The sequence below is a fragment of the Mus caroli genome, unplaced genomic scaffold (assembly GCF_978045245.1).
Source record: "Mus caroli unplaced genomic scaffold, Mus_caroli_1 scaffold_18, whole genome shotgun sequence".
Lineage (NCBI taxonomy): Eukaryota > Metazoa > Chordata > Mammalia > Rodentia > Muridae > Mus > Mus caroli.
In genome coordinates, this window is record NW_028227273.1 from 49,356,042 (window position 1) to 49,381,544 (window position 25,503).

Sequence of the window (25,503 nt, forward strand, 5' to 3'; positions counted from 1 at the left end):
GCAGGGGCCTGAGTGAGCAGAGGTCCTGAGTTCAATTCCCAGCAACCATATGATGGCTCACAACCATCTACAGCTACAGTGTACTCATATACATAAAATAAATAAATAAATAAACAAATAATTGTTTTTTATTACATATTTTCTTTATCTACATTTCAAATGCTATCCCAAAAGTTCCCTATACCCTCCCTCCCACCCTGCTCCCCTACCCACACACTCCCATTTCTTGGCCCTGGCATTCCCCTGTACTGGGGCATATAAAGTTTGCAAAACCAAACTGGGTCTCTCTTCCCAATGATGGCCAACTAGACTATTGCTGCAGCCCCTCTGGGCCCCTTTGTCTGCATGGAACGGGTCTCTAGTCTCGGGTGGGCAAAGCGTCAGATGGAATGACAGACAGATGCACACAGGAGAGGTTGTGTAGAATCTGAATGTAATTTGTCAAACTTTTATTTATGACCTAGCTTTTATTCAAAGTGATAGTGTAATACCAGAGGTAATTCTGAATAGGCAACATTCTTACTGAATTCCAAGCCCATGGTCAGCTCAAGGACTTTCTAGGACGTTGGAACACTGGTGGAAGGCTCAGCTATGTCAGAATTCAATCTTAAAAGGCACTTATAATAGGATAATACTAAAAGAGAGCACGTGGATCCATACACCAGACTAACTCGGGAATGGAATATGAATGTATGGGTTAGAGAGAACGCCAGACTCCAGGAGGTGAGTTTCTGTGAAACTGTCTGCCTTGTGAGTGGCTTCCAGGCCTCGGCCTGTCAAGCTGACTCAACCAGAGTGCGTGGCAGGCCATCTTCTGCTACATATGCAGCAAGAGACATGAGCTCAGGGGGTACTGGTTAGTTCATATTGTTGTTCCACCTATAGGGTTGCAGACCCCTTCAGCTCCTTGAGTACTTTCTCTAGCTCCTCCATTGGGGGCCCTGTGTTCCATCCTATAGATGACTGTGAACATCCACTTCTGTATTTGCCAGGCACTGGCATAGCCTCACTCAAGACAGCTATATCAGGGTCTTTTCAGCAAAATCTTGCTGGTATATTGCAATAGTGTCTGGGTTTGGTGGCTGATTATGGGATGAATCCCTGGGTTGGATAGTCTCTGGATAGTCCATCCTTTCGTCTTAGCTCCAAACTTTGTCTCTGTTACTCCTTCCATGGGTGTTTTGTTCCCTATTCTAAGGAGGGATGAAGTATCCACACTCTGGTCTTCGTTCTTTTTGATTTTCTTCTGTTTTGCACCTTGTATCTTGGGGTATTCTAAGTTTCTGGGCTAATATCCACTTACCAGTGAGTGCATATCATGTGAGTTCTTTTGTGATTGGGTTACCTCACTAAGGATCCATCCATTTGCCCAAGAATTTCATAAATTCATTGTTTTTAATAGCTGAGTAGTACTCCATTGTGTAAATGTACCACATTTTCTGTATCCATTCCTCTGTTGAGGGACATCTGGGTTCTTTCTAGCTTCTGGCTATTATAAATAAGGCTGCTATGAACATAGTGGAGCATGTGTCCTTCTTACCGGTTGGAATATCTTCTGGGTATATGCTCAGGAGAGGAAATGCTGATCTTCTGGTAGTACTATGTCCAATTTTCTAAGGAACCGCCAGACTGATTTCCAGAGTGGTTGTACAAGCTTGCAATCCCACCAGCAATGGAGGAGTGTTCCTCTTTCTCCACATACTCGCCAGCATCTGCTGTCACCTGAATTTTTGATCTTAGCCATTCTGACTGGAGTGAGGTGGAATCTCAAGGTTGTTTTGATTTGCATTTCCCTGATGATTAAGGATGTTGAACATTTTTTCAGGTGCTTCTCAGCCCTTCGGTATTCCTCACTTGAGAATTCTTTGTTTAGCTCTGTACCCTATTTCTTAATGGGGTTATTTGAATTTCTGGAGTCCAGCTTCTTGAGCTCTTTGTATATATTGGATATTAGTCCCCTATCAGATTTAGGATTGGTAAAAATCCTTTCCCAATCTGTTGGTGGCCTTTTTGTGTTTGACAGTGTCTTTTGCCTTATAGAAGTTTTGCAATTTCATGAGGTCCCATTTGTCAATTCTTGATCTTACAGCACAAGCCATTGCTGTTCTGTTTAGGAATTTTTTCCCCAGTGCCCATATCTTCAAGACTTTTCCCCACTTTCTCCTCTATAAATTTCAGTGTCTCTGGTTTTATGTGGAGTTCTTCGATCCACTTAGACTTGAGCTTTGTACAAAGAGATAAGAATCAATTCTCCTAGCCAAATGGATGGACCTGGAGGGCATCATCTTGAGTGAAATAACACAATCACAAAAGAACTCACACAATATGTATTCACTGATAAGTGGATATTAGCCCAAAACTTAGGATACCCAAGATATAAGATACAATTTGATAAACGCATGAAACTCAAGAATGAAGACCAAAGTGTGGACACTGTGCACCTTCTTAGAATTGGGAACAAAACACCCAGGGAAGGAGTTACAGAGACAAAGTTCGTAGCTGTGATGAAAGGATGGACCATTTAGAGACTGCCGTATCCAGGGATCCATCCCATAATCAGCTTCTAAACGCTGACACCATTGCATACACTAGCAAGATTTTGCTGAAAGGACCCAAATATAGCTGTCTCTTGTGAGACGATGCCGGGGCCTAGCAAACACAGGAGTGGATGTTCACAGTCAGCTATTGGATGTATCACAGGGCTCCCAATGGAGAAGCTAGAGAAAGTACCCAAGGAGCTAAAGGGATCTGCAACCCTATTGTTGGAACAACATGATGTACTAACCAGAACCCCGGAGCTCTTGTCTCTAGCTGCATATGTATCGAAAGATGGCCTAGTCGGCCATCAATGGAAAGAGAGGCCCATTGGACTTGCAAACTTTATATGCCCCAATATAGGGGAATGCCAGGGCCAAAAGAATGGGAATGGGTGGGTAGGGAAGTGGGAGGCGCTATGGGGGACTTTTGGGATAGCATTGGAAATGTAATTGAGGAAAATATGTAATAAAAATATTAAAAATCAAAAAAAAAAAAAAGAAAATTCCCAGTGTTTTTCAACACAGGCAACACTAGAATTCTGAAAAGTCAATTCTTTACTGTGACATAAGAATGTACTATATTAATTTCCAAGTCTTTTTTAAAAATATCAGTCAATGCCCATCTCCTAGTACAGTGAGCACACTGGAATATGTCCTCATTAAGATAAAGAAGAAGAAGCTTCTATACATGCATGTGTAGAATGTTTCTGCAAGTCTGAGAGGTGGACATATAATCTTCTGCATTGCGATTAAGATTTAGGACGACTATTATAGTCACATTTTTGTCTGGTTCTCTTGAAAGAAAAATATTTTCTGTTTTTTTTTTTTTTTTTTTGGTTTTTCGAGACAGGGTTTCTCTGTATAGCCCTGGCTGTCCTGGAGCTCACTTTGTAGACCAGGCTGGCCTCGAACTCAGAAATCCGCCTGCCTCTGCCTCCCAAGTGCTGGGATTAAAGGCGTGCGCCACCACGCCCGGCTAAAGAAAAATATTTTCTGATGCATCAAGGTCAAAGGGCTTCATAGGGGTGGGAAAATTGTTTAAGAGAATCATACTAAGCCTTGAATTGGAAAGGCCTCATCAAGTATTACATATTTTAAAGTGGTGATAATTTCCATAGTGTGCATTGTTTTAGGTCTTCTGTTGCCCTGTGGGAAATGTTTCAAATGGATATAATGACACAAAAATAGAATGCTTATGAAAAGAGCAATGAAAAAAGTTTAAACATTAGAAACATTCCTATCTGCTAGTAGTTAGGCTCCTGAACAATAGTTGCTTATACAAGGAATATTTGGCCCTCGTTTTAAGTGAGAAAAGAGCCATTTAAACCATGTGTTTTATGAAAATATGCAAGATCTCACAATATGTGTGTTTGTCATTCACACACAAAATAAAGTTATTCTGCTTTCCTTTCTATATTAAATGATGCTTATATTTGAAATATTGATAATTAATTGATAAAATATGGAAAATGTGTGCAGTAACCTAAGAAGAATATTTGTTAACAAATCAGCAAGTGATAAGTTTAGACCTATCCTAAGTTAGTCTCTCTGAGTTAATTAAATTTTAGTGAGATAGGGTCTCACTGTTTTTCCCATGTGAAATCTCTAGACTCAAATAATCTTCTTGCCTCAACCTCTTGAGTAGCTGAGACTACAGACATATTCTACTGCCCTTGGCTAAATTGTCTGGCCTCATTTCTACCTTTCTCTATGCTGAGGTCCGGGTGGGGTGGACCCACTATCTCAGGCCTATTAAGCACCTGTTCTACCTACTACTGGATTGCATGCAAACTCTTTTTAACTGATTCTAACATTAACTGAAATGACGTAAGAATTCCAGCTTTGGATCTGGAACTGTCCTTAAAGCTGTTGTTCCCTTAACTAGGCTGCTTTGTCTGGCCTCTGTGGGAGAGGATGCACCTAGTCCTGCAGTGACTTGATGTGCCAGGGTGGGTTAGTACCCAGGGGTCCTCTCCCTTCTCAGTGGAGAAGGGGAAGAGGGTGAGGGGAGAGTCCAGGAGGGGGGCTGCAATTGGTAGGTAACATGAATAAATAAATTAATTAATGAAAAAAAAAAAAAAAGAATGGATCAATTCAGCTGGATGTGGTGGCACACGCCTTTAATCCCAGCACTCAGGAGGCAGAGGCAGGCAGATTTCTGAGTTTGAGGCCAGCCTGGTCCACAGAGTGAGTTCCAGGACAGCCAAGACTACACAGAGAAACCCTGTGTGTAGTTTCAACAAAAACAAAAAGCAAGCAAACAAAAAAGGAATGGATCAATTCGAATTTTCCTACATGATAACCGCCATTGTGGCAACACCATTTGTTGAAAATGCTGTCTTTTTTCCACTGGGTGGTTTTAGCTCCCTTGTCAAAGATCGAGTGACCATAGGTGTGTGGATTCATTTCTGGGTCTTCAATTCTGTTCCATTGATCTACTTGTCTGTCTCTGTACCAGTACCATGCAGTTTTTATCACAATTGCTCTGTAGTACAGCTTGCGGTCAGGGATGGTGCTTCCACCAGAGATTCTTTTATTGTTGAGAAGAGTTTTTGCTATCCTAGGTTATTATTCCAGATGAATTTGCAAATTGCCCTTTCTACTCAGTGAAGAATTGAGTTGGAATTTTGATGGGGATTGCATTGAATCTGTAGATTGCTTTCGGCAGGACTATATTAATCCTGCAAATCCATGAGCATGGGAGATCTTTCTATCTTCTGAGATCTTCAATTTCTTTCTTCAGAGACTTTAAGTTCTTATCATACAGATCTTTCACTTCCTTAGTTAGAGTCACACTAAGGTATTTTATATTATTTGTGACTATTGTGACAGGTGTTGTTTTCCTAATTTCTTTCTCAGCCCGTTTATCCTTTGTGTAGAGAAAGGCCATTGATTTGTTTGAGTTAATTTTATATCCAGCTACTGCACTGAAGCTGTTTATCAGGAAATAAATCTTTTTTAAAAATATATTTTTACTTTTAAAATTATGTATCTGTACATGAGTACGGGTGCCTTCCGTGGCTAGAGGCTTTGGACCCCCCTAGGGCTGGAGTTATAGGTTAGCTGCCTGATGAGGGTACTGGGAATTGAACTCAGGTTGTCTGCAAAGAGCAGTACATGCTCTTTAACCACTGAGCTGCCTCCCAGTCATCTCCTTCTGCTTCTTCTATGCTAGTTATCATTAACTGTTAATAAAGTTTCCATCTCTCTCTCTCTCTTTTAAATGATCGTGTGTGTCTCTTACAGGAACTCTGCAGGTACTAACTTAAGTTTTGCTTTTCCTCATTTGGAGGTGTGTGACTGAATGTATTCTCTTTGGTAACTCTTCTAGGATGAAATTCTGAAAGCAGCGGTAATGAAATATGGGAAAAACCAGTGGTCTAGGATTGCCTCATTGCTGCATAGGAAATCGGCAAAGCAGTGCAAAGCCAGATGGTATGTACCAGCCAGTAAGTGGAAACCAACATGATCCTGATTCCCACTGTGATGAGTGAGATGGCTCATTTCATCTCCCCCACCCCCAAGAGCATGAACTGTGATTTGGAGGGAAGTATGGAGAGAGCTGCCTTTAAATGTACTTACCACTTGCTTCCTGTGTCTTGAGCAAACCATTTTTCCTCCTCTTTACCCTGCCTGTTTTCTCACAGCTTAGCACTAATTGATCAGTTGTGAATCCTTGTCCAAGCGAGTTAATATTTTTATTTGAGAGTACCTTGTGAGACATAATGCAGAATCTTAGGTAGATGGTGGAAAGGGTCAGATACAGCGCAGAAGGAAGGTGGCTTTTAGGCTGCAATAGTTTGATTCCCTTCCTCTTAGCGGCCTTAAGCCATTAAGCTTCAGCCTAGCTTGAGCACCAGTGGCAGTGAGGACAGATTCTCACTCAGCTAAATACCTGATAGACAAGGCAGATTGGGCAGACCTTAGAAGATGGCGGATGCCCTAGGAGTTCTACTTTAAATTTAAAGCACAGCAGATGGAAGCACACAGCTCTGGAACATTTAGTGGGTTTAAGCGGATGCTTAGAGAAGTAATTGAAGATGCTGCGGGACTCAAGCATAAGGAAGTGCAGTGAAATTGTAATATAAATAATATAAGGTGCTATTTTTTCCTAGATACTTTTAGAACTTCAGAAAAAATAAGAACAAGTGCTGGGTGTGGTGATGTACGCCTTTGATCCCAGCATGGAAGACAGAGGCAGGCAGATCTCCGAGTACCAGGCCAGCCTGGTCTAAGGTGGAGTTCCAGGACATCCAGGGCTACACAGAGAAACCCTGTCTCAACCAAAAAAAAAAAAAAAAAAAAAAACCGAAAGAAAACACCACAGTTACCAACAAAAACCAAACCAAATGACAACAAATACTAGTTAAAGAAATGACATGATTGCATTTTGCACTTCAGTCTATTAGGTTTTTAAGTACATAGTTAGAATACATTGTAATGTGAAGAGGGGAAGGAGAGTAAGTTTAACTTGACAATGAGTTCTCTTGTCAGAGATGGTGTTAGTGATTGAGGGATGAGAGCATGTGATCTTAGAGTCAGAACATGGCACTTGACTAATGTTTGCGATGTTGTCTTTAATAGGTACGAATGGCTGGATCCAAGTATTAAAAAAACTGAATGGTCCAGAGAAGAGGAAGAAAAACTCTTGCACCTGGCCAAGCTGATGCCAACGCAGTGGAGGACCATTGCTCCAATCATAGGAAGAACAGCAGCCCAGTGCCTGGAACACTATGAATTCCTCCTGTGAGTGAAAACTGTGCATTTGTTAATGTGCTGAACAAACTTAGAGCATTTCCAGCTTGTGACTAAAGCCATAGAAACTAAAGTCCCTGAATTCTGTATTCCAGAATGGTTGAGCAAAATTATGTCTTCCGCCTCTCCTTTAGAAATGTGCAAGTCACACTCATCTTAGTGGGGAGAGAGAGAGAGAGAGAGAGAGAGAGAGAGAGAGAGAGAGAGAGAGAGTGTGTTTGTGCACGAGGCCCCATCGCCTGGGCTGCTGAGAGTTTATTAGGACCTTCTTGTTCTGTTCCAGCAGTGTTTGTCTGGATGTTCTGCATTTGTGAGGAAGGGCTGCTTGTCATTGGGTTTCACCATGCGTGGAAATACCGAAATTAAAGAATTTTAATGCCGTTTTATTCATGGGAAGCAATTGTAAAGATGCTGTTTTCCATAGCGATCATCTGTTGTTTATTTGGGGAAGGAGAGAGTGCCAGAGCTAGAACTTCGGTAATTCTCATACTAAATGGTGTGATACGGGACTAACTCATCTGGGTTTTTTTTTTTCCCTTCAAGGGACAAAACTGCTCAAAGGGACAATGAAGAGGAAACAACAGATGACCCCCGAAAGCTTAAGCCTGGAGAGATAGATCCAAACCCAGAGACCAAGCCAGCCCGGCCTGACCCGATTGACATGGATGAGGGTGAGTGGATGATGGGGAGTGCTCTGCTCACAGTACAGGACTCAGGCCTTAGTTCTCCTGATCCTGACTGTTAGAGTCCCAGTTCTGTCAGTGGTTATTCGAGGTATCTCCCCAAGTGTGTCTGGTCCTGTTTTTATTAGATTGCTTTTTTGAGGATGCCCCTTATTTTCTGCTTCTTCATTTCATTTAATGAATTGAGCAGTGAAGTAGGCAGATGTTCTAGAGGCAAGTGGTGAGCCTCGCAGGATCCTGTCTCTCATTCCCTTTGTAGAAGGAGAGGCAACAAGCTAGCATGTTGGACCTTGCTGTTTCTTTGACTTTAGGGTGATTTACTTTCCAGGAAAGAGCTGTGCTACAAGAGCTGTGCTGGAGACTCCCAGTGAGTCTGTGACACATGGAGTCAAGAGTTGGGGATTGGGCTTTGGCTCCATCTCTGCTATTTATTAGCTATTTGACCTTAGCTAAGTCATATATGCTCTCTGACCTTGAGTTTTCCCTGCTGAGGGTGGAGAGTAATATCTACTTTACCTTTTTGTGGGTACTTGGTAGTTTTTTTCAGATTTAAAGTCTGAATGCAGCGGTTCCCAAGAGTGACTAGTCAGTGAAGAGACTGTCTACCTCCTTTCCACTTGGGAAACGTTTAAAGTTACAGGCACCAGGTCCTCCCCTGGAGATACTAAGTTGGTAATTCTTACTGAGGGAAGAGAGAGGACTGTGACCTGAGTGAAATCTAAGTCTTGTCCATCATTATGACACTTATGTTGTTATTCTATTCAGGAGAGCTGTAGAAATGTCTTAGAGAAGACACAGTTTTGAGGGAAAGAATGTCTTTGAAGGTTGTTCCTTCCCCGGGATTATTGTTGCTTTATTTCTCTGCTGCTGATGTGCCAGTTTGTTGGTGATACGGAATGTTCCTGTAGTAGAGCTTTCTGTGAGTGAATACTTGCTACTTGCTTGAGATACGTCATTTTTCTTAGCTCTTCTTAGCATCTCTGAAGTAGACATTCTTACTCTGATTTTAATGGGAAACATTCACAGAGGTAAATGTGGGACCAGGCTTACATAACTAGTAAGTTAGTGATGGGATGACTTGTAACCTGACTTTCTCTGACTCCAGGTTTTCTGTGCCCTGTACAGTAGTGAGTACATGGATGTTTTTGCCATTGTAAGCACGAGGATTTGCCTGACTGCTGATGTCGGAGAGGAGCTTACTTTTTCTTGTCTTTATTTTTGCAGATGAACTTGAGATGCTCTCTGAGGCTCGAGCCCGTCTGGCCAATACTCAAGGAAAGAAGGCTAAAAGGAAAGCAAGAGAAAAGCAGTTGGAAGAAGCCAGGCACGTTTTTTCATTCTGTGTGCAATAATTAGTTGTTCATCCTTAGGCTCAGGAAATTGTATAGCTATGTGCTCCAGTTGGTGACTAGTCTGAGCTGATCAATTCTCATTTTGCTATTACTCCTTAGTGTCTTTATTGCTCTGGAACAAAAACAACTTCTGTATTTTCTCCCTATTTCAGAATAGTTATAGGAAAAGTACACTTAAAAAGTTTACAAAGTATGGCAGAAATTATGGGCACATATTTGACCCAGCGTGTTCTGTTTGATCTCTTGTAGCATTTTGGCATCAGGTGGCTTTCACGTGACTGTCAGTTCTTCATCCTCCTTGATTAGTGTTGGGCAGGTACTGGCTGTGAGGCTGATCATAGAGGCAATTAATGAGCCTTGAGCCAAATTCTAGGCTGTCAGACAAGTCTTCATTTAAAAAGTGAGCTACCTTTATTAGGCATGGTTCTTTGCTCAGGCTTTCCCCCACCTTCTCCTTGCTTCCTTTTGGTTGAATTTATATCGTTCTGATGCCCAGAAGCCAATATAAAGTTGGTAAAGATACCATCTGAACTGTGTGGCAGCCTGTGGGATTCAGGTATTGGACAAACTCCCCATTCCACAGTCTACTTAGAGCCTTTTTTGACTCCTGCGCTGTCTAGAACTTGCTCTTGACCTAGTGGGTAGCTAGCACTGTGTTGGTATTCCCAGTGCTGGATCCTGGGATAAAGGATGCTTTTTGGCATAGCTGGCCGTTCATCAATGTAAGAATAGTCAGAATTGATGGGCGTGCGATACACAAGGGATAGAGAACTATCCCAACTAAGAGAAGGTGCTATGGTTTCTTCTCATCTAGCTACTTTTCTGTTCGGTAATGTAAAATTGGAAAAATATTTCTACCTCTTTTGTCTAGGGCTATTTGGGAACCCAGCTTCCTGACAGCCATTTAATCATATGATCCGACAAGGAATACAGTAGTCAATCTGTGAAAGGCTTTAGGTTTGGTTAGGATTGATTGATTAAAGTACATCTGTGCAGATTTTAATTTACCCTACCATTTCTTGTAGCATCTCTGTGTTTATGTAAGGCGTATGCTGCATACGTCTTGCAACAGGTAGGACTGACCTGTGTGAAGTACAAGACTACTCCAGATGTTAAATTACTTATCTTTTTCTTATAACTTAAAATCACTTTTATTGATTATAAATGAGTATGCTTTCCCCTCCACTTCTGTTAATATTGTTTTAGGACGTGGTTGATACACTAGCATATGCTTTAGTTAGATTCACTTAGCATGATGATGGGATGTTCTCTAATGTGTCAGTCTTTGTTCCTGTTCTTTAAAGAATGAAATTTACTTTTGGAATACATCTTTCAAGACTTCTCTTTCATTGTAGATGTTTATGTCTGTAAGCTTATTAACGTAGAGACTTATTGGGTCATTCCATGTATACTTAGATCTCATACACAGTCATCGTTAATCTTACTAGGGTTCCCTGGTAACTGACTGATTTCTTCACAAGTCTTATTTTTTTTTTTCTTGAAAACTGCATTTTTGTCTATGGTAACATTGTAATAGTTGTGGGTACTGTACCCCTGTCCCATTCAGTTTATTTTTAATTGTTTGTTTTGAGACCAACTTTATTACTTTAGTGAAGTCTGTTGTGTTGCTGTCCTCCTAAAGATGAGCAGCCTGTGGAGCTGCTGCTCTGGGAGGGGAGTCTTGGATACCGCAGTCACTGTGAGATGGTGTAGTTGGCAGGGTTCTTGTTGATACCTTTTCCTGATTGTACCCAGTTGTTTATTATAGTGATTTCAGCAGTGTTCTGAGGTTAGAAATTGCTGTGTAGACACACCTGATCCAGTTTGAGTACCTTTGAAGAGATAGTTCTGAAATCAGCTTTTAAGATTTATTCTGATTCCAGGAAACTCCATCTTTCAGTCTCTATCAAGCTAGTTGGCTCACAGATTGCCCGCAGTCTCCACTGAACCTGTCCTCTCTTCCCACTTGCCATTGACCACAGCTTTTACTGCTTTTGAAAGTGCCCTTTGGCTGGATGGAGTTCATGTTGTAGATGAGCGTCAAGGCTTTTAGGTCTTCTTCTCCAGGGCACGGACTGCATTTCTGATTTACACTCCGGTTAAAGAGCTCAGTGTTCTGGGGAGCAGGTATGGTGGGCAGTCTTCAAATCTCTCCCAGGATAGAGACTTCAGTCTAAAGGCAGAGCAGAGAGAGCTTTCAGGGTTGTATTCCCAGGGGTATGTGCCCGGGGAGACCCGGTGTTTGGGTGGGAGAAGGGAGCCTGTGTAGCTGGGTAAGAAGTGCTGATGCCTGGCTCTCCTGGACTGAAAGCCTGAGACTGCTAGCTGGCAGGGAGAGGGAGCTCGTGTTCTTGGCTGTACCTGTGGAGTTTCCTCCTCTAGGAGCAGGTGGGTAGAAGGGAGAGGGTCTCTGCAGCTGTTAACTGCTTTCCTACCAAGCTTAGCTAGATTTTCTCAAATGTTTGTGTATTTGCCATGCCCTTCCATTTTCATGTTTTCTGGGGAGTGTGTTTCTTGTTTCTTGGACTTTCATACTGGCTGTCACTCTGTGTATACTGGTGTTTGACTTGTTTTCGGTCTTCAATACTGTGAATAACTTTACTCATTAACTCACTAAAAGTACAGCATCATTAAGAAATATAAAGGAAAAATGGAATTAAATGGAATTTTACCCTCTGCTGATTGTTACTGTTAAACATTGCTGCCCTTGACTCTGGCTGATAGATATGCATGTAACATTTGCATGCTTTTTCTATTTGTGAGTGGCACTCAACTCTACCTTAGACCTTTTCCTATGTAAGAGTAGATTTATAGCTTTTCTCAGGATTATATAGAAGTTACATATTTCAGAAGTTACATAAAGTCTGCCTAATACCTTGTTTTATATCTTTTGTTTATTTATTTTATGTATGTTAGTACACTGTAGCTGTCTTCAGACACACCAGAAGAGGGCATCAGATCCCATTACAGATGGTTGTGAGCCACCATGTGGTTGCTGGGAATTGAACTCAGGATCTTTGGAAGAGCAGTCAGTGCTCCCAACTGCAGAGCTTTCTCTCCAGCCCTATTTTTTTTTGTAAATTCATTCAGTAAATTCTTAGTGGTAAGTTAGATTGTGGCCATTGATTAGCAAAACAGTCTTTGATTAAATTCTTGTTTGTTGGTTTATTTATTTATTTTGGTTGAAGCCAGAGAAATGAATTGGTGGCTTTAAGGATATGAAAAATGTGGGCTTTTAATGTGTGTTTCTAAATTTGTTTTGAGAAAGTCATCCAGTTGATTTTTCTATTCCCTTTGCTGGAGATGGTCAGCTTTTATACCTCTTTTTGAGATGGACTCACTAGGAAGTTTTGGCTGGCCTAGAGCTTGGCATATAAACTAGGCTGACCTCAAACTCTGAGATCCAGCTGCCTCCTGCTGTGTCCCAGGTGCTAGAATTAAAGGTCCACACCTGCCCAGCCTTACTTTTCACACTTTTGCCATTAAGATAAAGTTCAGAAAGATAGTAACTAGAGATGTGGAAATAGTACATGCTAATTTGTAAAACTTAGTTGCTAGTTAAGTAAAACTTTCACTATTTCTGTTTACTCTTTTTTTTCCACATTAGAGTTTTAAAAAAATTCTACTTAGAAGGCTGGAGATACGGCTTAGTAGTTAGATGCTCTTGAAGAGACCACAGTTGTATTCTAGCTCACAACTAGATTTCAGTTCCAAGAGTTCTAATGCCCTTTGCTGGTCTCCTCAGGTACTGTATGCATATCACTCACTCAACATAGATATACATACACATAAATAAAAATAATACATCTTTAAAAGCTTACATAAACTTTAAAAATAGTATTTTATTATTTCTTTGAGACTTTATGTATTATTTCATACATATTTTGCTCATACTCACCTCCTACTCCTCCCAGGTCCACTTTGTACATAAAATGTATTTAACCTTTTCTGATTAGTAGCAAGTATATTTTTATTTTGTTTTATGATTTGTTTTTGCTGCAATTTGTGTTGCAAAATATTTAAATCTCAACATTATTCATCTTTTTTGCTACTTTATTTAGTAACTATATTTTGTTTGTCTTTTTGTTGTCAAGATGGGGTTTCTTTGTGTAGTCCTGGCTGTCCTGGAACTCACTTTGTAGACCAGGCTGGCCTCAAACTGTGCTGTGATTAAAGTCTACTCATTACTGCCCAGCTAGTGACCAGTTATTATTTTTTAAATTTTTTTATTGATGCTTTGTAAGTTTTATGTCATGCACGCAATCCTACTCATCTCCCAGTCCCTTTATATCCACCTTCCACCCTTGCAACCTCCCCCTTAAAACAAAAACAAAAAAGCCCCCCCAAACCAAAACCACCACCGCCACCCAACAAGAGAAACCCATCTTGTTGTGGGAGCTCTACCGTCTCACTGTGCGTCCCACAGGTCTGTTCTTATTCAGAGAGGGGAAGCACACATTTCCTTACAGTTTCTCTACTTTCCCTTTTGCCTTACTGTGTTTTAAATCAGAATTGGAATTTGGCAATGGTCTGAGGTAAGGGCTTGAGGAAATACTTTTCCAGATAACCAGATAGTTTTCTTAGTGATGGTGGATTAACCTGTCTCTGCCTGGCAGTGTTCATTTTCAAGGTGACTTTGTATTTTTTTCTCCAGGCGCCTTGCTGCCCTTCAGAAAAGACGAGAGCTTCGAGCAGCTGGCATAGAGATTCAGAAGAAAAGGAAAAAGAAGAGAGGCGTTGATTATAATGCTGAAATCCCATTTGAAAAAAAGCCTGCTCTTGGTTTTTATGATACTTCTGAGGAGAATTACCAGGCCCTTGATGCAGATTTCAGGAAATTGCGACAGCAGGATCTTGATGGGGAGCTAAGATCGTGAGTCCCTTTGAGTTTGGAAAGCCTTTGCTGTCTGCCAGGTTCTTTGCGTTTAGGGTGATGGAGCGAGCCTCCTTAGGCTTTTATGTGTTTAATGGGTTTATCTTTGTGTGAAGATCAATGAACCTGGCTGTATTGTTGTTAGTATACAGGTACATCTTACCTACTTACTGTGTAAGTGTGTAAGTATTTTGTATATATTTGTGTCGCATGTATATTACGTCACCCATGTGGATGTCAGACGAAGGCTGTTTATTTCCTACCACGTGGGTCATGGGGTTGTCAGGTTTGGGAGTCACTGACCTGATGTGTGCTTCTTAATTAGTGCTTGTGTTTCAGTAGGCTGTTTACTCCTGATGACATCTTTCTTTTTTTGAGCCTGTACCAGCGTTTTGCCTGTGTGTACCTCACGTGTGCCTGGTGCTCATGGAGGGAAGAAAGAGGACATTGAATTCCCTGGAACTAGAGTTACAGATGGTTGGGAGCTACTATATGGGTACTGGAAATCAAACTAGGGTCCTCTGGAAGAGTAGCCACACAGTGCCTAATCACTTAGCCATCTCTCCAGCCCAGTTACTATTACTAATGACATATTTTTTGTTTGTTTGGAGACAGTATCTCATTATGTAGCTCTAGCTGTCCTGGAATTCACTCTGTCGACCAGGCTGTTCTCAAACTTACAGAGATCTACCTGCCTCTGCTTTCCTAGTGTTGGATTAAACACTACTATGCCTAACATCTATTTATTTATTTATTTATTTATTTATTTATTTATTTATTGTTTTTTGTTTTTTCGAGACAGGGTTTCTGTGTGTAGCCCTGGCTGTCCTGGAACTCACTCTGTAGACCAGGCTAGAACTCAGAAATCCTCTGAGGCCTCTGCCTCCCAAGTGCTGGGATCAAAGGCGTGTGCCACCACTGCCCAGCTTATTTATTTTTTTAGCCAATGGCATCTTTATATTTTTGTTCATTTGTAACAAGTTGGATCTTATGCTAATGTCTTGAAATTTTATCAAAATCTAGTCTGGGTTATTTTATTCTCATTAGCTTGTATGTGTTCTCTCTGGGTGTGTGTGTGTGTGTGTCTCTGTGTCTGTGTCTGTGAGTGTGTGTGCGCGAGTGAGTGTGTATTTGGGAGGAGAGATCAACTCTGCGTGCTGTTCCTTAGGATCTGTTCACCGTGTGTCCTCCCTTGCTCCCACCCCATACTAGACAAGCGCTCTGTCATGAGCTGAATTCCCAGCCTCACTTTGTTGAGATGAAGTTTATCATTGGCATGGAGCGCACCCATTTTAGTGTATGAGCTCCAGGAATTTGTCTGATTCCATTTCTCTGGCTCTTTTCCCCCTTGAGTGTGTGTGGTGGTCACAGATACCCTTATGAAGTTGGTTCTCTCATGCCACCAGTTTCAGAGTTCTGGCAGTCAGTCAGTTCATGTCATTGAGTTTATGTGACAAATGCCTTTGTGTGCTGAGCCATCTCATTGGTCTAACCTGCTCTAGTTTTAAAGTGAAAAAATTTGCCTTTTTTTTCTTACAAAGAAAAGAAAGAAGTGTTTGCTGTGTTCTATAATCTTTATACTTGCTGCAGATAGGTAGAAGCATTTATGTTTCTATCTCTCTCTGCTCATTTGAGAGACATCTAGAAGATTCTGTGAGTCTATTGGTAGGACTTTTTACTTAGTTATTAAGCACTGTACAACAGAATTTTCGTTTAGGGCCTTCATTAAGGTAGGCTCTTCAAATAGATTAAAGAAGAAAGCTAGGCATTTGGAAGGGGTAGACCTGTCTGTGGTAGGGAAGAAAACAGATCTTTAACATACTGCCTGGGGCTGGTTTAAGTGCCTAACAACCTTTGGGTGTCATTATGAACATACCCTTTTTCTTTATGGGCAGCAAGATGGCCCAGCAGGTAAAGGAACCCACTGTCAAACCTTGTGATCTGAGTTTGATATCTGAAACCCTGGTGGTGGAGAGAGCAGGCTCCTGCCAGTTATCTCTGGATGTCACATGTACACCATTGCACATGTTGCACTCCCAACTCCTAAAAGAAGATAAATGTGAAAATTTTCTTGTATGAATTTAAGAATCATAACAATAATGGGGAGGTTTAAACATTTAATGTAAGTTTGCCTCCATTTATCTTTTTCTGCATACACGTCATTTTCTTATGCTCACATGTTTCTATGTGAATATTAATATAGTAAACTTCTTGGATGTTTTGACATACATGTTTTACTATTTTTATAGTTTTAGGCTTTAAATTTTAGTACTTAAATTAGTGTCTCCCTTTTAAAAATAATTCTGTAACTATTTCAAGTTTATTTTTCTCAAATGTACTAGATTAGTCATGTAGGAATAGCTTAACATACTACTTTTGTATTTTAAAAAATTCCTTAGAAATGAAGTTGTTTAAAGTCTTAATAGTTATATAGCTTGATATTATTGCCTGTGTGTAATCTTTTTTTTTCTGTCCTGATCTATTACAGTGAAAAAGAAGGAAGAGATAGAAAAAAAGACAAACAGCATTTAAAAAGGAAAAAGGAGTCTGATTTACCATCAGCTATCCTCCAAACCAGTGGTGTCTCTGAGTTCACTAAAAAGAGAAGCAAACTTGTGTTGCCTGCACCTCAGGTACTCGGAGCATCTGTCATCCTGTGAATTTACATGCTTATATCATATCCAGCAAATATTGTGGGCTGCTGTCTCAGGCATGTGCTTATTAATGCTCAAGAAACCACAGTCTAAAGAGGGCACTAACACAGTTTTGATACGTGCTTCTCCTTCAAATGGTGGCAGTTCTTAGTAATTAATTGAATTTTTCCTTAATATTTCTAAAGCTATTTCTTTTGGTAAAATTATAGAAGTAACACTTTCAGATTTTCCTAGAGATCTTGTGGTTTAGTGGAGTGATATTTAGTTGATTTTCAATAGTATTTTCTTCTCATTAATAGCTTTGTACAAGTACTTGTGTTCTTGGTGCAACAGTCTATTAATATATTGATTTAAAGCATTTTTAACTATGCCTAGCACGTATACACCATTGGAGCAGTACAAAGATTAGCATAGTTCCTGTGTAAGGGTAGCATGCACATGTATGATCCATTCTATATTTAAAAAGAAAAGGGGCTGGAGAGATGGCTCAGAGGTTAAGAGCACTGACTGTTCTTCCAGAGGTCCTGAGTTCAAATCTCAGCAACCACATGGTGGCTCACAACCATCTGTGATGAGATCTGATGCCCTTTTCTGTTGTGTGTCTGAAGATAGCTACAGTGTACTTAAATAAATCTTGAAAGAAAGAAAGGAGAAAAAAAAAAAAGAAACAAACATGAAGCTGAGTGGGTAGGGAGGGTGGAATAGATTGGAAGGAACCCGGGGTGTTAAATATGATCAGTAAACATTGTATGGAATTCTGTAAGAATTAATAAAAATACCAAAACACTTGTAAGTACAGAAATACAGCCGTTACAGCCAGTTGTAATTTATAATGTGAATTTTTTCCCCCATAGAAAAAGGAAAACTTAAAATTTTATATTGGAAATTTTAAAGCCTGGCAAGTTAAGTGGTACAGAGAGGTCTTTCTGCCCTTGACCCAGCTTCAGCAAGTCATTCTCTGAAATGGGGGATTGCACTGTTACTGTTAAATGGTTTACAGGGCTGGTCTTGTCCTTTAGATTTCAGATGCTGAACTCCAGGAAGTTGTCAAGGTAGGCCAGGCCAGTGAAGTTGCACGGCAGACGGCGGAGGAGTCAGGAATAACAAACTCTGCTTCTAGCACTCTCCTGTCTGAGTACAATGTCACAAACAACAGCATCGCTCTGAGAACACCACGGACACCAGCCTCTCAAGACAGGATTCTACAGGTACGCTCGCACTGCTGATCATCTTTGTGTCACCATGGAGGACACCACGTGGTTTGGTTGTATGTAGGTAGGGCCAACAATTTGAACTTGATGGCCATGATCCCAGAGCATTTCTTACAGCACAGAAGCTGAATTAGCAGGCTAAGTGGTCTGAACGAGCAGGCTCAGTGGTGACCGGCTGTTCATTCACAGCTTTTTGGAGTGGACCTGCCCCTCTGCTTTCATTTTGTACTTGTCAGGCAGGTGCAGGTCTTACAGTTTCATGCTTATAAGTTTTGTATGTGTGGATGGTTTCTCTCATGTATTTATGTGCACCATTTGTGTGCAGTATCTGCATGGTCAAAAGAGGGTGTTGGAGCCATTGGAACTTGATTTATAGACAGTTGTGAGCTGCCTTTCGGTGCTGGGAGTTGTGCCTGGATCTTCTTCAAGAGCAGCCAGTGCTTTTATCTTCTGAGCCATCTATCCAGCCCCCCTTCCAGTTGTTGGTGCTTAGTACCTACTGTGCCTGAAAGGTTGTGGAGCTGCTGGTGGTGGTCCCAGGGCTGCCTCAGAACACTGGGCATGGAGCAGAGCAGTGCAAGGACACTGCATGTGCCAGCACCTCCCACAAATAGCAGCTGCCTCCTCCTGGTGGCATCCTTAGCTTCATTTTGCTTTTGAAGAACTATAGGGGAGGGAGAGTATGGGAGCATTTCAGGAGGAGACAGCTCTCAGAAGAACCAGTATTCTACTGGGTCATTTGGTTATATGTTTTGGGGTGTTTTTAAGGTTAGTATATTTTCTACTTTTGTGTGTTTATTATCACAGTACATAAGGTGAGTCATGTTACCTGTGCTCCTCTGGATTTGGTCCTTCCTTCTCCTCTTATGCAGACGTTGGAAGCCCGTCTCTTTCCAAGAGACACTTTGTATTCGGAAGAGCAAAGCATGCTCTTTTGATAGTATGAAATTATAGATTCCTCATGAGAAAAGATACTCAAAGTCATGGAGCAAGACTTGCTCTAGCTGTCTGCATTTTGCCTCTTAGTAGTTTAGCCCACTTACTATTCTCATGATTGCTGTGGGTTAGGAATTTAAACAGGGAACATAAAAAGTGACTTTCCCCTGCCTTAAGATGTCTAGTACCTCAACTGGGCGCACTCAGCATTTGAGGGTAATTGACAGGTAGTGGCCAGAACACATGGGGGGTCATCCTCCATGGGTGGTAGTGATGCTGGGTATAGGTTGGCGGCTTAGCATGGTGCATGACATGAATCTACGTCTGCATCTGCATGTGTTTATGCAGTCTTCAGCATGGCAGTTGAATTTCTCTCCTGGTGATGTAAGAGGTGTGAGTGTGGAGAGAAGCCATATCATGGTCCTAAGCTAACCTTGGAGTCAAGCCATGCTACTCTACTCTTGCTGTATTCTCTGTCAAGAGGAAGCACAAGCCCAGCTTCATTTAAGGGGAGTGGGAGGAGAGGAACATTGAAGACACACAGATGAGTATGAGAGAGATGCCTGACTTTGAAAGGTAAAGTCTGCCTTCGACATTGAGTTGGGAACTAAGATTAAGGCAAAGATAGTTACAGGAGGGTGAGAATTAAAAAGAGCCCGATCATATAAGTCTTAGACAAAAGGTTGGGAAGGCTGAGACATGATCAAGCCTTCAAAGAGTCTCGGTGAGACTTCTTAAAGAAACCTGATCCTATGAGTCTCGTGGCATGCATTGGCAGCTTAGGCATGTCTTAACTTCCCAACAGAGAAGCAGAGACTCAGAGTTGCTTATGCACATTAGATAAAGGATTAGTGATGAAGTCAGACTAAAACCTGGGTGCTGTTGTGACATTTGGCCTCAGCTCATATCAGAAACTTCGATTTCATAGTACCTTATGGTACAGAGATCTGGCATGGATAATGGGAGTAGCTCTTGGGTATGGCAGTTTTATAAGGAACCCACAGCACTGTTTTCCCCTTAACACAGTCTCAGGTGGCTTCAAACTCACTGTGTAACTGAAGGTAGCCTTGAACTGCTGATTGCCCTGCCTCTCCATCCTAGGTGCCAGGCATGGCATCCACACCCAGTGACAGCAGCACATATAACACATGAGCTTATTCAGAACTCCTGATGTGATGTGTTAGGCGGACAAAGGACTGAAAGTGCCGAGATCTGTTCCGGGGCAGTATGCAACTCTCTTGTTTTTTTTTTCTGAAAGATTGTGTACAAATCCTGTCTGTATAAAGATTTCTGTAATAGGGCCGGAGGGAGGATTTCACTAGCCTTTCTGACTGCTCTGCACTCTCTTGTATCTCCAGGAAGCTCAGAACCTCATGGCCTTGACCAATGTGGACACTCCATTGAAAGGTGGGCTTAATACCCCACTGCATGAGAGTGACTTCTCTGGTGTGACCCCACAGCGGCAAGTTGTGCAGACTCCAAATACAGTTCTGTCTACCCCTTTCAGGTATTGTAAAAATCAGCATGTTCTATATTTTAGAAAAACTTGACTTAAGAACCTGGGCAGCATGATTTTTTGAGTAATGTTGACAGAGATTAGAATAACTATTAACTTGGGTTTGCCTTTTTGTTGTCTTCTAATTGGGTTGCCTGGTGTCTTTGGAGGTTAGATGAGGGTATTGACTCCCAAAGAACTGGAGTTAAGGTTGTGAGCCGCCATGTGGGTGTTAGAAATTGAACCTGGGTCTTCTGCGAGAGCACTCTGCACTCTTAACTTGAGCCATCTTTCTAGCTCTGGTATTTATTTTTAGTTGTTAGCTCTGCCCTCTCTGGGTTACTTAGGCTAGAATCCCCACAGTCCATTATACTTGTGGATGACAGCAGAATCAAGAATCATTGGAAGCTAGTCTTTGTATAGTAGTTATTGCTTCCTGTGAGGCTAAAGAGAGCCTAATTTCTATTTTCCTGTGTATATCTTGTCTCTTAAATAGATTGTAAGCTCCTTGGGGGCAGGGACCATGTCTTAAATGATAACACCGCACCTGTTGGGAACAGATGTCTGGCAGTACCATCAGTCTGGAACACAGCCAAGATACAGGAAGTAAGCAACCAAAACCAGAAAGGCTTTGACTAATTAAAGTATAAGTTGCTGCTGGACTTTATTGTTGAGAGCCTAAACTCAGAACCTGTTCATCATTAGATGTGAATCTGAAAATGTGGTGTTTGCTTTCCAAACAAAATATAAAAGCATAAACCATGTAAAGTGTCCCTTTGATGGGAATGAGTGACATGAAAGTAAAGACTTAAGAAGGGAGACATAAATGATGAGCACACTGAGCTCAGCGTGTCACCTGGGCCCCCGAGTGAGTGTGGTGGCCAGCCTCTCTGCTAGCTGCTTGCTCTTAGTCACCCTACTGCGTCAGAGGTTCAAAAAATGTTTGGTGAACCTAGCATGGGAAGGCAAAACATCAGATGTTAGGGCTGGAAGCCAGTACAGTACATATAGATACTATGCTCACCAAACCGAACTTCAGTCTTAATCAACATAACACAGTGAAAGCAAGAGAAAGGTTTTGGTGTCTTTATTCCTTACTTTATGCATTTACCATGACTTAGATTTCTATTTGTATAGGACTCCTTCTAATGGAGCTGAAGGACTGACTCCCCGAAGTGGAACAACTCCTAAACCAGTCACTAATGCCACCCCAGGTAGAACACCACTTAGAGACAAGTTAAACATTAATCCAGAGGATGGAATGGCAGACTACAGTGACCCCTCTTACGTGAAGCAGATGGTAAGTATCAGGTCTTTTTTATGTTTATATATTCAGTGCATTGAACCCAGGGACCTTCAACCTGCTAAGCAGGTGCTCTATACTGAGAGATACCTCCAGCTCTAAATTTTTAAATTAAATTCAAGTTTTTCTTGTGTTTTGCCTGCATGTGTGTCTGTGTGAGGGTGTTGGATCCCCTGGAGCTGAAGTTAGAGACAATCGTGAGCTGCCTTGTGGGTGTTGGGAATTGAATCTAGTTCCTCTGGAAGAGCTGCTAGTGCTCTTAATAACAGAGCCATCTCTCCTCGCTTGAGCGCGCGCTCTCTCTCTCTCTCTCTCCTTCTCTATCTCTCTACCAAAATCAAGTACAGATCCTAATGAGCTCTTTTCTCTGTCCTTGAAGACATAGTTTTGAGATTTTTAACACCACAATACACTGGTTTATTACAAGTCAAGGTTTTGTTTGATATTAATGAAGGAAGGTAAGAGAATAAAAAAGTTGAGGATCACTTTAGAAGAGTCACTACTAAGTTAATTGTTTGATTTTTACATATATCTAAACATTTAAATTATACTTTACTTCTTATTTAGTGTATATTCCTGTGGCATATGTGGGTGCGCATTTACTGTGGTGTGTGTGTTTGGGTCAGAGCACACCTTAAAGGACTTGGTTCTCTCTTTCTGCCTTGTGAATCAGACTTAGGTGGTCAGTTTTGGAGGCGAGCACTTGTACTGGCCCCAAGCCAGTTGTTTCAGAAACTTTTTGTTTGTTTTGTTTTAGACCAAAGCTGGTTTTAAGTTTGTGGTAATCCTGCATCAGCCAGCTAAGTTTTGTTATTACAGGCATGTGTCACTATGCCCTGCTGTTTGAGAAGTTTTAGAGACTTTATTAGTTAGTACTGGCAGTGTGAATTGACAAGGACCAATTCTTCTCTACAGGAAAGAGAATCTCGTGAACATCTCCGTTTAGGATTGTTAGGCCTCCCTGCACCTAAGAATGATTTTGAAATTGTTCTGCCTGAAAATGCCGAGAAGGAACTGGAAGAACGTGAAATAGATGATACCTACATTGAAGATGCTGCTGATGTGGATGCTCGAAAGCAGGTGAGAATCATTAAAAAGCATCATCAGTATGGTCATGCGTCTGTTGAGCAGTGGTTCTCAACCCACGGGTTGCAACCCCTTTGGGGGTTACATATCAGACATCCTGTAGAGCAAATACCTACCTGCATTGCAGTTTCTAACAGTAGCAAAGCTACAGGTATGAAATAGCTGTGAAATAAGGCTATGGTTGGGGTCACCACAGCATGAAGAACTGTATTAAAGGGTCGCAGCATTAGGAAGGCTGAGAGCCTTTAGAGGGAGGCATGGCTGTCAGTGTTTCTAGGTTGCTTATTTGACTTTTTCTAGTATTTTAACAAAATTCCTCAAATTATATTATTAACAATAATGTACTCACATAAATGAATGATCTTGTGCTCAGAATATCTTAATTGGTATTTTTTAGATGTTTGTATGCATATATGTGTGTTTGTTTAAACACTGAAATTTACCATGCTTTTCTAAACACAAGAATATGTTTTATTTAGAAGTGAAGAAAGGATTGCTTTAATCTAGTGAAGAAAGGATGTTAAAAGCAAAAATTGGATTAGTTTTTGAATAATCTTAGATCTGTACAGACTGACAAAAACTAGATTTGGAAGATGGGAAATATTAGCAACCTCTTATACTGATGCAGTAATTGTCCAGTGATATATAGGTTTTTAGCTCCATTTGGAAGGAGAAAATTGGGTCACATTAGTTTTTCTCAGATACTGCATAGCCCCCTTTCTGCCATATTGTCTCAGGATGGTTGTGAGAACAAAATCACACTACAGATCATTGCTATATTTGTTTTCTCTGTAACGTGCTGCAGTTTTTCTTGCAACTGGACAGATGTGAGGGTACAGAGTTTGAGGTCTAAACTGTTAACTGATAAAGTTTTAATAAGTTACTGACATGATGAATGAATTGACACTGTTGTTAGTGTTTCTGTGCAGTAAAGGTTAGGCTTCCATCCTAGTCAGTATGGAACTTGTGAAATGCATGAGCTCCCACAGCCGCTTCTGTGCAGCTGAGAGACACTGAGACATTGCCATCAGTTGATAACATGGTTAGCCACACTTAATTGGCATTCCTTGAGGGTTACATTCATTACAAAACAAAGTGCTTTTAACACAGTGTTTTATCTGGGCTGCTATGTCAGAAATAGGATAGTCAAGGTAGGTGGCGCCCGAGTGCTCTGGCATTTCACAGAACTGTAGCCAAGGGTTCCTCTGAAGAATACTGAAAATTCAGACTCTGGCCGGTGGCTAATACTTCCAGGATATTAAGTTAGTTCGCCTTTTGTATTATTCTAAGCCATTTACATGGACAGTCACATTAATTGTAGGGTGTACTTTGAGCAAAACATATTATTAATCTTGTAAGTTTAATGACAGCCATTGCCAGGCTGCTTGGAGAAATGAAATTTCCTTAAGGTCCACATGGCACTTGACATTTTCCTTCAAGTAGAATTGCTCCGTTGTTGCCTGGTTTGCACCCAAGTGTTGATTATCAGGGCTGTTTACTCAGCCTGCAAACTTCCTGTAAATGTCATCTTTAGAGGTAGCCTGATCCTACTTTCTGGTGCTGTACTTTCAGAAGCCTAGAATATAAATTACTTCTCTCTTATTAGACTCTTTGGTGTTCACATGGCGTTATACAGAGTAGGCTGGTGGTTGGGGTGAAACTTTCGAAAAAGAGAGGTAGTGGCCCTCTACAGAATCACAGGTAGCATCCATCAAGGTTTGCATTGCCGCTTCTATGAGTTTTTGCTTTTTATTTCATCTCTCTTTTTTTTTTTTTTTTTTGGTTTTTTTCGAGACAGGGTTTCTCTGTATATCATCTCTTAAAAGGAAGAGAACAACTTTTTTTGATTTCTTGTGTTGATTTCTTTCTTTCTTTGAACTTTGATGATGTCATCACTGATGCCTCAGTGCCTGTGGGCTGTAGCGGAGGAGGCTGCTGTGGAGATGAACTTACCCTGGAGATAAATCATCTTGCAGGGGAAGAAGTGAATGTGGGGGGCAGAGGTGGATACTTTGTGTTTTCTGTTGTTTTGATCTTGCAGATACTTCCGGTTACACTCACTTGACTTTCAGAAGTGGGTGGAGTTTTTATGTGTTGCCACAGAGGGTCAAGGAATATTGGCTGACTTTAGCTTTGAGTGAAAGCAAAGAGTTCTGTTGTGGGAGTCTCTTCTATGTTTATGATTGCCATTTAGACAAGAAGGGTGGTTATTTGGTGAGCAGAGCCATTTAAGTGTGGAGATCTCGCTAGTACACTTCCGTTGTCCTTAACTAACATCTTTTGTTAATGAGAATGAATAGATTGATTCCTGGAGCCTCGGCATTACCTCTACACCTACACAAAGTTCTGTAGAGTCTAAGGTTTTGAATATGGCTGATGAGAAATGTCAGTTGCTATATAGCTACAGTAATGGACATAAATTCCTTTTTTAGGCCATCCGAGATGCTGAGCGTGTAAAGGAAATGAAACGAATGCACAAAGCCGTTCAGAAGGATCTGCCCAGGCCGTCTGAAGTAAGTGCTGCAATTTCTGATTTATGAACTTTGCTTCTTTACCTGCTACTAGTGTATTTTTAAAAATACTCACTCATAAAGACTATAACTTTCCTCTGCTTTTTT

The 25,503-nt window shown here is 41.1% G+C and overlaps 1 protein-coding gene across 1 annotated transcript in view; it reads left to right on the forward strand.

Moving 5' to 3' along the window:
• Positions 1-25,503, forward strand: part of Cdc5l (cell division cycle 5 like) — a 45,221-nt gene that overhangs the window by 2,813 nt on the left and 16,905 nt on the right. The window contains exons 2-12 of the mRNA XM_021149453.3: positions 5,869-5,972; positions 7,122-7,283; positions 7,836-7,963; positions 9,200-9,299; positions 13,982-14,200; positions 16,689-16,833; positions 17,874-18,062; positions 20,360-20,508; positions 21,634-21,796; positions 22,715-22,879; positions 25,318-25,398. Coding sequence (XP_021005112.2) covers positions 5,869-5,972; positions 7,122-7,283; positions 7,836-7,963; positions 9,200-9,299; positions 13,982-14,200; positions 16,689-16,833; positions 17,874-18,062; positions 20,360-20,508; positions 21,634-21,796; positions 22,715-22,879; positions 25,318-25,398 — 1,605 coding nt within the window. The remainder of the gene's footprint in view (positions 1-5,868; positions 5,973-7,121; positions 7,284-7,835; positions 7,964-9,199; positions 9,300-13,981; positions 14,201-16,688; positions 16,834-17,873; positions 18,063-20,359; positions 20,509-21,633; positions 21,797-22,714; positions 22,880-25,317; positions 25,399-25,503) is intronic.